The sequence below is a fragment of the Anomalospiza imberbis genome, chromosome 4 (genome assembly GCF_031753505.1).
Source record: "Anomalospiza imberbis isolate Cuckoo-Finch-1a 21T00152 chromosome 4, ASM3175350v1, whole genome shotgun sequence".
NCBI lineage: Eukaryota > Metazoa > Chordata > Aves > Passeriformes > Viduidae > Anomalospiza > Anomalospiza imberbis.
Window position 1 is genome coordinate 25,044,302 of NC_089684.1, and position 12,600 is coordinate 25,056,901.

At 39.8% G+C, this 12,600-nt stretch overlaps 1 protein-coding gene across 8 annotated transcripts in view; it reads right to left on the reverse strand.

Annotated features, from left to right (window-relative positions):
- Nucleotides 1-859: 859 nt before the first annotated feature.
- PDLIM5 (PDZ and LIM domain 5) overlaps nucleotides 860-12,600 on the reverse strand; it is a 126,551-nt gene continuing 114,810 nt past the window's right edge. For all 8 annotated transcript variants that reach the window (XM_068187545.1, XM_068187547.1, XM_068187549.1 and 5 more), the window contains 4 exons: nucleotides 10,345-10,525; nucleotides 9,203-9,323; nucleotides 4,870-4,985; nucleotides 860-4,243 (listed from right to left, as the gene is read on the reverse strand). In XM_068187545.1, the coding sequence (XP_068043646.1) occupies nucleotides 4,154-4,243; nucleotides 4,870-4,985; nucleotides 9,203-9,323; nucleotides 10,345-10,525 (508 nt within the window). In that variant the 3' untranslated portion in view covers nucleotides 860-4,153. The remainder of the gene's footprint in view (nucleotides 4,244-4,869; nucleotides 4,986-9,202; nucleotides 9,324-10,344; nucleotides 10,526-12,600) is intronic.

Below are 12,600 nucleotides of genomic sequence, written 5' to 3' on the forward strand. Positions count from 1 at the left end.
CAGTGTCAACTTAGGAAATATATTAAATCCTTCTAGAGAAACAGTGCAAGGTATTCTAGATGGGCAGTAGAATGGAGAAAGGATAACAAACAAACAGTAATTGGCCAATGTAAGTTTTACATTGTTACATATGCTACAGTGTTCAACACAGTATTTATACCTTTCCATCCATCTTGAGAAAAGATGAAGAATCAGAGACTCACCAAGGCTGGAAGGGACCTTGACAAGATCAAGGGCTGTATCCAGTCAGGTTTTGAGTCCAAGTAGAGAGACTCCACAATCTCTCTGGGCAACCCATGCCAATACTTATCATCCTCACAGTTGTCCTCTCACTACATAGCAAGCCTAGCTGTTTTCTTGACTCCCCTATCCAGATGTTTGTAGACATCGATGAGGTCTCCCCTGAGTCCCCTCTTCTCCAGGCTGAGCAGTCCCAGCCCTCTCAGTCTCTCCTTGTATGACAAATGCTCCATGCCCCTCACCACCTTCCTCGCTCTTTAGTCCAGTACAGCTGTATCTCTGGTACTGGTGAGACCAGCACTGGACTCAGCTCTCTAGATGGGTCTCACCAAGACTGAACAGAGAAGGACAACTTCTCCCATCTGCTGCAATCCTCTGCCTAATGGACCCCAGGAGGCTGGTGTTCTTCCTTGTCTCAGAGGAGTTATCACTGGCTCACGGTCACCTTGGTGTCACCAGGACTCCCTGGTCCTTCCCTGTGAAACAAAGCTAAAAAACCCATAAAACCTGGAAAATGAGCAGCTAAAATGCTATGTGTACAATCATGGCTTTCCTTTACTGGCTATGATTCAGGAAAAGAAAGTATCCAACAACCACAAAATAACTGAAGACAGAGAAATTCAGGTTTTCAGTGGGGTTTATTTGCTTGTTATGTTTTTCAATTGTAATTAAATTTGCAAATGTGAACAGACAAAATTTAATGCCAAAGATTATTAAACACAAGCAAAAAATCACTAGGATTTAACAGCTGGTAGTTTAGCATAAAACAATGTTTGCAAAGCAGCTGGCATGGCTAGATGATGCAAGTAGCTCTGTGAAGAAACAGGTTCACAATTAACAGACCAACACACACTGAACCACAACTCAACTCCTGCTTTTATGTTTATGGCATTGTTATATTAAGCATTTATATTTACATGTAATCCTGAATTATTTCATTACAACATACTGAAACTGTCATAATGGATCAATTAGAAATCACTTATAAAGACATTCTACCTCCAAACATAGTTAAGCCAACATAGTTAAGCCAAATTCTCTCACAGGCAGTTTTGGAAGAAAAACAATGACTGACTGAAATGTATGCAAAGATCTACAGTAGTTAGGTTACTAATATATCTGTCCTGACTCTGTAACATTCCCTCATAAAATGAATGCTATATGTGTGTTGTGTGAAAAGAAGCTGGGAATCTCACTAAATCCCCAAATGATTTTTTGCTATGTCAAGTCTGCATTCAAATACACATTTATACTTATATCTCTCAATGCACATACGTGTGCATGTGGAAAGAAGTATATTTAAACACATACACTCAGACCCCAAAAGATTCTAGAGGTAAAGTCAGGCATAAAATAAAACAAAATACTACCAGGATGAAATAGTTCTAAACAAGAACAACAAAAAAAGTAATAAATATTCAGTGAGATATATAGCATTATTATAAAGTGCTCTACTAAAATCTCACTTATTAAAATAACAATAAAAATTATGTTCCTTTTAATTGATTTATATAATTTGGTAAAGCCATTAAATATTCATTATCTATCAGTGATTCTATGCTTCCTTTAAAATTTTAAACAAATAGATAAAAGCAGAAATTAAAAGGCAAAGCAGCTAAATGAAGCACTTCTATTGGAGCCTTTCAGGCTTTTGTCCTCAAATTCAATAACAACTGCAAAATTTCAAACCCCAGAGCATATGAATTAAAAATAAGATTCCAATTAAAATTATGAGTCTAAACAAAATTTAACTGGATTTTAAGGACAATGACAAACTGAGAAGTTTTTATCCTACATTAAAATTACAAGGCTTGAATTGCAGAAATTAAGGAACACCTCTTCCTGCGCATTTCCCCCTCGTTCCTCACACATGTGCAATAAAGCTCCACTGAAACCTAGTCCGTAGGTCTCATTTTTCCACATTCCCTTAATTTTAAAAGCAATCTGGCTTATATATTACTGTATCTTGTCCAGTCTGCTTCCACTCTTCTGATTTTCAGCCAAACTCACAATAGGGTACATCTACAAGAGTGTAAACATTTCAAACAGCTTTATACCGTACCACCAAATTTCTTATTTACCAACATTCACCAAATTTACCAAATTTCTTCTGTACCACTGGAAGTTAAAAAAGAAATGTGATAATATTGAATAAAAACAACTTCAGGAAATAAAGTGAAACAGCCCCACAATGTGAACCTGTCTCACTAAATTAATAAAAAGCCAAATATTTTTTCATATTTCAGTACAGCAATTTTGGTTTTCTTTCCTCTTTTGTTGATGTTCCTCATTACAATTACTTTATTCAACCATACCAAATTTTTGTGACTTTTTTATCCACGGTTTTATGGATAAAACTATCTGTTGAATCAGTAAAAAAACCCACCCCACAAGAACAAAACTAGTAAATGGTTATTTTTAATGTCTACTAGAAAGAGCAATAAAGATTAACAAATCAGCTCTGACACCCCAGTTGAATCAAACAGCATGTAAATTAAGTTTCCTTCAGGAATCTGCTCTGGTCCCGAGAGAGCCCCCTTCACTGTTGTGCAATTCTACTGAAGCAAATTCACCCTGTGCAGAGGAGCACCACCTCCTCCCTGGCTGCCTGCAATTGCTCCAATTAAACCACTTAAGCCCTAATTTGAGGCTAAGGGGGACTGAGCTGGTGCACGGGTCTTGCACTGCCTCTCTGTGTGGATGCAAAATTCCTATCAAGCCACAGAATCAGCTGATCGGCTCACAAGAAATGCATAATGACAGCATTGTCTCTCTGCTCCCTTGCAAGATCTGAGAGGTACTGAGCTGCTTAAATCAATGAAATATCATTTAACAATCCATTCCCTACATCTGGAAGAAAAGAGAAAAACAAATCCTAAACTAATAAAAATCATAACAGCTGAGCAAGAAAGTTTTCAGTATGCTACCTGGCACTCCACCAATATACATATTCATGAGCTACGTGGTAAAGAATGTACTGAGAAAAAACCAATGTCCTCAGTTGCACTTCAGCAGCTTCCCTCATTCAACACCAGAATCTCACATTCTGGATACAAAACGCTGTTACCTGCGGATTCAGCACAATTTCCCCTTTACAAGGCACTTAAAGCTACCTAAAATCTGAACTGCAAACAGAAGAATGGAAATCCCTGCTCCCTTAAGATTTGATCTGACATTTTCATCCTATCAAACACACCCTCAGCAGCAGGGGGTTTTGGCTAGTGTTCTGGTAGTTCATGAGTTACAGAAAACGTTTATGTTTTAAGTGGCATCTTCAAAATATTTTTTTTTACCAGCATAGCCACTTAAATGCTTTGTAAAAACCTCCATCCCTTGCAAACCCATCAAAAATTCAAGTACAAAAGCACAGGTACATGTAATCATGTAGGAAGCTTCCTGTAGACAAATATCAGATTAAAAAAAAATTTTTTGGAACTCTATATTTTGTGTAATCTTTACTTTGTGTTCTTTTTAATGGAGTTTAGTCACAATACTTCTGGACACACTTTAAAAACAATCCTGAAATAAAGTGATTGGGATTGCTGAATCCAATCTCCTTTTATTTGTAGAATAGCAGCAAGACTGAGACCTCTAATATCAGGTATTTACTTTTATAGATGCTTCACTTCTCATAATGAAACAGAGACAAATGTGGTCATAAAATAATGAAATACAGTAATGTGTGAAGCATAAAGATACTGTAATTGTTTGACTTGGGTGAAATTCCTGATACCTTTCCTTTTATGAAGCAAAATCATAAATGATAAACACTCTGAAAAATTAGTGTACAATCCTTTCTGCAAGTTTCCACATCATTTCCTCATTTTAGAAAAATTTGGTATAAATAATATTGAACATGGACATTTTAACCTTTCTGCTCAGTACATTTGTTACACAAAAAGAGCTCCAAGTTTCAGATGTTGATAGAGTGGGCGTGTTTCTTGCACAGTGGCTTGTCCTTCTTGGAGAAGAAAGTCTGGCCCTCCAAACTGTCACTACATACCTGAAATGGGGTAAGAAACAAAAGAACACCCAATTCAGATGGATTAATTACACCATAACCATTCAGACTGCCAAATCATGGTATTGTTCTATGCACAAATACATTCAAAGTGTAAGAATCACCTCTTTTTAGGGATCCTCCTTTTATATAATACTAGTGGTTGGTGTAAGCATAACATTTCTTAAGACAAGAGGTGCTTAAGTGGGAGCAGAGTTAGATTCAGAATTTAAGAAAAAAAAAAAACTCCAATCATTAATATTGGGGATTCTCTTTAAGGTTTTTTTGGTCATACAATATTAGCAAGCAATACCTTGGCTACAGTGTCCTTATGCCAAAAGCACTCTTACTACCTTGGAAACACAGCTCATTCCCTTACGACCTTCCACACTTACTGTGAGGAAGTAAATGTTGAGGGTTAAATGCTGGGACACAGGGCTGCAATCCAGGACACCTTCGCTTGCACCCGTGCCAAAGGCTTACAATAGCAACACACCTTCCAAATAACTGGGAAAGCACTTCTTGTTTGGGCTCAGGGGATTGAGAGAGGTTAGAGCTGTTAACTCCCATATGGGTCGGGTTAGCACTGCTGCTAGGGTTTTTTTTAAAGGCAGACCAGCTTTACTTACAGAGCATACAAAGCAAGTGTCATGCCAAGTGTGGCCCAGGGCTTCAAGAAACCTGTCTCCAGCTTCAATGGGGAATTCACAGCCATGGCACATCGTACCAAAGAGGGCATAGTAATCTGCAAAGAGATACAAACAGCTTTTAAAGCACATGCAGAAAAGCAGGACTGACCCTTTGAAAGCTTTGCTCTTTCACTGGCAATACGTTTGGACTTGCTGAGGTTTATTAGACTGAGTATACTGAATAAAGAGCTCCTAGATGGAAAGCCTGGGATGCTGACTTCTTGCTAATTCATTTCTTTTCCTCATCCTTTCAAGTGGGCAATGCTTCCATCTTCCCGGTGTTTCATTTCCTTGAGATCAACAGTGGACTGGAGGGGGGGAAATGCACTCCTTGAGAGCACCCACATGAACTCTACATGTTCCTTATGTTCTCTCCAACTCTGCTTTGAAATCACACCCCAGCTGTTCACACTACAGACCTTCTCAGAGTAATGAACTCTGACCTACATTCTGGCACAATTTTTGCCCCAGACTGCACTACTCAAAACCATGTAATCATTAGCCTTCTGTCCTAATTAGAGTCTAGAAATTTGGATCAAGTCAGAATACCTTTCTAGTCACTAAAATACATGACTTTTAAAAAAACCTAACAAAACTCCAAAACAAACAAACCCTTCCTCTTCATTACTATGAAGAAGCTTCTCCAGCAATCTCAGGAAGCAGGGACTATTCATATAGGGAGCAGGACCATTCATATAGGGAGGACTATTCATGTAGGGAGCAGGACCATTCATATTCCCCAGCCCAGGTTGTCTGGTTTTTTTTTTTTTTTTTTCCACTTATTTCAATTCTCAAACACCCCATTCTAGGAAGCAAATGTTTTATTCCTGCAGAGACAGCAGTGGCATTAGTGCTATAACATGAGAGAATTTGGGACCAGCACACTACCAAAGGCAAACATGTCATGCAACATTATGTCTTCATAAGATGAACTACAGTCAAAGTGACAGCCATAATGAAGCTTTGGACTCCATCTACCAGCAACAGTGTTACTACCATAGTAACACTGACAAGGAAATTAGATGTCAGGGGTCATTTCCAAAGGAGAATTATAAGGGGTGGGAAGCGGGGTAGAAGTGGATTTTGTTTCTCACCTAGCTGTACACATCTGCTGAAGCTCTAATGCTTACTGCAGCAGAGCCCACAGAGGATCATCAGATGTGTCAAGCCCAAGAGGAAAGTCCTGGTTTTGTTTACCGAGACAGTGTTTTGTATAATGACCTCCTTGAAAATGAATAGGAGACATTTCCACAGGATGGGGAACACAGGTGCTCTGGAATAGCAAAGCCCTCGATAGCTGCCAGTGGCAAGAAACTGCTTCACTGATCACCTCCATTAATCCATGCTACTGGAATGAATTTGTAGGTGTTTAAGAAGAAATACAATGAAAACATCAAATGGTAGAACAGACCTGTGCAAAACCCCTGAAGGACACAGTCTCATGACCGTACTCTTTCAGCTCTTGGCATTTGTGGTCATACAGAATCTTACTGATATTTTCCTGGTGCCAGCAGTTAAAACCTTTTGTAAGTTGCCCTGTGGTTGTGTTGATAAGTTTATTGGCTTTTCTTCTGAAGAAAGGGCAGTAGATAAGGCAGAATGAAGGGCATCAGCTTTCTTTTGCATGCTTGAATTGCGATACCACAGAAGCCTCCCAAGGCAGACTTCTTACATAGTCACATATCAGTGCTTCCTGCACACAGCATTTTCAAAACTAGGCTAACTCTGCACTTTTAAAATGTTCAAAGTTGTAGATAACCAGACTTTTATTTTAATTTTAGCCTCAACATCTAAGCCCAGAACATTCTGCAGATTAATCCCCCTTCAATACTAATAGCTGATGCTGTTATAATTTCAAATACAGATTTAAAATTAGAACTCTCCTTTGCACTAGGAAGAAGGAAAGTTGGCAGTGACATTTACTCCTTATTTCTTTAAAATTAGTCATAGACTCATAACTCCAGCTGGACTGAAAGTCTTTGAAAAATTAATACAACTCAAATTAACATCTAGTTAGTAAGCCAGAGCCATTACATAGTATCACTTCCAATAACACCTCACAGATTGTGTCTGCATTAACTTGCACTAGCAACTTTTTATCTCAGAAATAAACTTTGCAAGAAGTGTAGCATACTTGACATCTTACCACAGTTTTTCCAGCTCGCAGTATAGAAAAAGGTACAATTTGCACAGGAATTGTAACAGTAGCACAAATCAATGCACTGCACGACATATGGGTCATTTGGTGGCAGGAACAAGAATTGAACCTTAAGAGAACAAATCCTGTCATGAGCTTTCCAACCAAAGGGGAGTTATTGATTCCTCCAGTACTATTTTTGAATCATCAAATGGTTTCAGGATTAGGAGCTTCACATGGCTTCAGGATGAAATTTCACCATGCTGTCACACTGGAGGATGCCACTCATATACCCGTTTCCTCTGCTGCTCCACAAATTCAATAGGAGTAACACCCTACTATACATTTGTCACCAAGTTAGCAATAACCTACTGTGTCCTTTTGTATCTGCCAGCATCTCATTAAAGCCGCTCTGACAAGAGAAATTTTGGATAAACTGACCTACTTCCCTCATGCTTACAGTACCAAGCACTCTCCCTGGCACCAATTGTGAACAACTCTTGGATCAGCTCAGAAGGAAATTTAAGCTCCAAAGAGTTCAACAGAATTTAATGCTAAATCTTTTCTGGTCAATCCATTTCTACATCTAGTGAAACTGCAATGTTCCTAAGAGTAGAAGGAAAACCATAACAAGGGTCCAACTGACAGTTCCAACATGGCATGCACTGTGAAAACAGATAATTTTGATACAATTTTGTCTCTTTTCCATTTTGTGGGAATTGTTGTACAAATTGTTTATTTCCTTCCTAGCTCAGAGGGGAACATTTAAAGTTGTAAGCGAACTAGAAAACCAACTTAAATAAACACTGTTCATACTAACAATAATAGGTTGACAAGAGGCTCAACATGGCCTGGCAATGTGCACTCACAGCCCAGAAAGCCAACTGTATCCTGGACTACACCACAAGAGAAGTGGCCAGCAGACAAGGCAGGGATTCTGAACCCTCTACTCCATCTCTCTGCTCTGCATCTACTTCCCACTGGAAGTCCTGTGTCCAGCTATAGGGCTCCCAAGATGGGATGGATGTGGATCTGCTGAAGCAAGTGCAGAGAAGGTCACACAGATGCTCAAAGGGATGGAGCACCTCTCCTTTCAGGAAAGGCTCAAAGAGTTGTGGTTGTTCAGCCTAGAAGAAGAGAAGGCTCCAGGCAGACCTTACAGTACCTTCTAGTACCTGAAGGAGGTCTAGAGGAAAGCTGTAGAGGGACATTTTACAAGGACAGGTAGTGATAGGACAAGGGAGAATAGCTTTAAGCTGAAAGAGTACATTTATATTGGATAATAGGAAGATTTTTTTTACTGTGAGGGTGGTGAGGCACTGGAACATGTTGCCCAGAGCTGTGGCAAGCACAACACAGAGCAGATGTGGATTCCCCATTCCTGGAGATGTTCAAGGCCAGCTGGATGGGGCTTTGAGCACCATGGTCTAGTGGGAGGCATTGGCAGAGGCGCTGGAACCAGATGATCTTTAAGGTCCCTTCCAACCCAAACTATTTAATGATTTTATAAAAAATGTTATGATTAGCTGGAAGTGCTAAAAACCAAAGCAGAAATGGCCTGAACTTCTAGGTCACATCGTTCATGTAATATTGCTCATCAGGCTTTCAAGTGCTGTAATTGTATCACTGTGTTTTTCCCCTGACAATTTTTTATCCTGGATGCTGCAAAAAACTACCTGGACAGACTGCTTACTCTCGGAAGCCCCTCAGGTGGTGAATAAGGCTATTCAGAGAAAACCACATTACTCCACTGGCATTTGCTTGTGTTTGCTAAATAAACAGATTTACATAAACTTCAGATTACTTTAAACCCAACCAGAAAGTCACTTTAAAACTAACACTTTGATGTATCAATGATAGTCCAGCTGAGGACTCAACAGGAATAGGTAAAAATCAGTGACAAGAAGCCTGCTGCTGCTGAAGCTGATGAAGAAATCCTCACCAACTCCTCCTGCTTCAAATTAAAGAGTCTACAGCAGCAGCTAGTGCTTTGAATTGACAAATCAAAGTTACATGAAATTGCTGGGGCGCTTCTAATGTGCAGCTTGAGAAAAAGGAATTATTTTTTTTCCCCAACCTTACTGAGCTCTGCTTTCCTGCACAGCTGCAGTAAACTTTGGTTGTGTTGCTTCTTACCCGTCTCACAGTAGGGATCACCATCTTCTAAGTGAAAAACATTATTGCGGATGGGGTTGTGACAGGCCACACACACGAAGCAGGAAACGTGCCAAGTTTGTTTCAAAGCATTTATTACTTCCTGTGGGGATTAGAAAAAGTGTTAGGAACACATTATTTCGATGTGATGACTAGAATTGTGGTAGCCATGCCTCCACACTTGATTCATTTCAAGAATACTTCGTTTCCTGCTGCTACTTTGAAAATGGGTTGTGCACACAAGTTCTGCGATGTTAAACTTAATGACGTGCTTTATTTATGGTACATCTCATTTTTCATGAACAATCCTTCAGGGTCTTTGGAAGGTTTGACATAGAGTTGGACAAATTTTAACAACTCACTTGTTCAAATTCTTAATTTTAATCAGGATCTCACCCAAAATGAGCCCCTGAAATAAGAAAAGCAGAATCTCTCCCTTCTCTTGAATTTCATGAAGAGTTAATCAGAAGACATCATACAGAAAATTATCACTGCTCTGTGCTGTTTTGGAAGATGCTATAGTGCCAAATATGACTTGAGAATTGTGCTGCCAGAGCCCTGCATGACCCCAGTTACACAAGATTGCAGACACATTGCTGTCTGCAGCAAAACAGCAGCCGATCAGCTGGCAGGCTCAAATGAGCAATATCAGTACCCAGTAGGAGAACACGTCTTTCCATCTACATTAACACTGGGAATATTTCAGTACTTCTCATCTAGCAAGCACTGTGTTCTTAATGCTCAGTGCACCTAAGGAGGATTTTTTATTTTTACTTCCATCTCCCACTTCTCCCTTCCCATTCTGCAAAAAGCTGCCAATTAAAAGCATGTTGCTCAGGAAAATTTGGTAATGGCAACAGCTACTGAGCAGCTTCACAAAAACAGAAGCTGAGCTTAGAAGAGCCAAGGAGCCTACAGCACCTTTTCCCAAAGACATTGAAAAGGCTCAGCATCAGAAGATCCAAAGGCGTATTTTGTATGTGATGAGAGCAGAAAAGGTGTATCAAGAGGATATTTGAAAGAATGCAGACTGGGCCAGGTAAAATGGAATTTCATAGCCGAGAAGCACTGAACACTGTGATTATTGTTCCCACCAAAGAACAGGCCACTTGCTGGTCACTTACCCCAAGGATCTTCCTCTGGCACTTTGAACACTCAGGGGCAAAGAACTTCTCATAGCAAACCTCACAATACAGCATCCCTTTCTCTTCCACAAATCCTATGTATGCCATGGAGGTTTTGCAGTGGGCACAATTAAACTCCTCTGGATGCCATGACTTTCCCAAAGCCACCAAGAAGGGTCCTCTGATTAGAAAGAAGAGATATTGTCAGCAAATGCACCTGGGCTGGCTCCTGCAAAAGCTGTTAATAGATTTATCTGCAATAGCTCTGTGCCATTACTACACTGTTCACACACATACATTGCTCCATCCCTCTTTCCTCCTACAGGCTCTAAGAAAGCTCCAAGTGTTGACTGTATCCATCTCCATTGAACTCTCTCCCAGAAATGCCCACCCAGAATAAACACTAATTCTTTTCACTTCACTGCATTTCAGAAATCTTATTTTAGAATTACAATAAATACAGTGCTGAAGTGTCTGCTGGGAAAGTGATGAAGAAGAATATTCTCCATGTTCCCAATTCCATCTATTGCAAAAAGATATTTGACTCAGTGACATGATCAGCTCTCCTATAGTCTGCATCCATATTGATACTACAAAGATATGTAGACTTGACCCCACTAGGACCAGATTACATCAGTTTCTTCTGAGACAAAAATTCAACCACTGTCGCCAACCAACAAGTTTCTTACAGGATAATACATCCTAGTTATAGGAGGATTTTTTAATATTAAAATAGGTCCATTTTTTTTCCAAACACGCAGCTTCTTCTATCATTTGCAAATGCAAAATAACTATACTTTTAATAGCATTTGTCTGGTTAATGCAATGCAGTTAATAGAAATTTATCCATTTTTCAGTCATCAAAAAATTCTCGGTTTGTAACTTATGAATCCCAGGTATATATCATTGTCTCTATATTCATCTGAAAGTATTTTCAGTATGCTAATCTCTTCAGTGAACATATTTACTTTAAAGGTAAAGTAAAGGTCTCCAAGGTCCCACCAACATTCAACCTTCCAGAATTTAGGTTTCAGATGAACTTTGTGGTTCATCTCCCTCACCAGATTTCCTGTTTTTCCAACACCAATAAAGATGGAATTCTTTCAAGTAGTGAAAAGATGTAATTCTTTCTTTTTCTTTCTAATCTAATACTGCACTGAAAAGAACCTGAAAGTTACTAATATGACTACCTACTGCTAAACATTTTTTTGGAAATCAAGTAATCTACAAGAATATTTTTGTGTAAGATTTTCAAATGAAGAAAGCAACAGCAATAAAGAAAAAAACCCAAACAACTCCCTCCCCCCAAATACACCTTGAAATTTGCTTATGTTGACTCTAAAATGGAAATATAAGTGGGCTGAGGACAGAGGGCAATTTCATCAAGGACAGACCGCAAAGACTGTCATTTCTCTTCTACATTGTCTCTGGCGATGCTATCTATTTTCAGTAGGATAAGAAGTCCAAGACAAGGGACTCAACCAGACTTAGGATAGACTCATAGATTTAGGATAACCCAAAGACCTTGTAAGATGATGACCATACTTAGTCCAGGCCAGTTTCTTTTATTCACCCCTGTTTATTGGAGAGAACAGTGAAAAAGGGCTCCTGAAGAGAAGCTCTAAGGAGGGAGCTGGAGCTGAGTGCAGCTCTCCAGCCCCTCTCCCAGCAGATGCCTGAGCAGTGCAAACACTGACCTAACCTGATAGCCTCCCACTGCTCTACAAGCACCTTTTTACACCAATGCCCTCTCAGTTATGTACTGATCAAACAATACAAGCCCTTATGTACAACAAAGTGCCCTCAGAGCGCCGTGTCAGCACAGGCTAATTTAACAGATTCATTAACACAGGGCTGACACTAAAGACGCTCTCCCGGCTCCAGGTAGGATTGAATTTCTGGCCATCTGCACTGAAATGACAGGCTCAGCTCTGCAATGGGAAGCAGGCGTGCCATCAACAGGAGGAGAAGGAATTTTTACATCTGTGCATTTAGCTCTCCAGAGTTTACAGCCTTGACATGTTGAGGTAAGGCATTCAGGACAGTGCGCGGGAACACAGACGGACCAGGAACAGCCTGAGAGTGCACCTACAGAGTTCCTCTCCCAAAGCCCCCAGACAGCTGAGGCTGTGCCCTGCACAATGTCTACGAGGTGTTCCATTAGTGCACTGGCTCCCTGTGCACACATGTCCAGAAGAACACTTTCTAAATACAATTTTACTTTCAATCAGGCCGCAGTTTAAACATGTCAAGCTG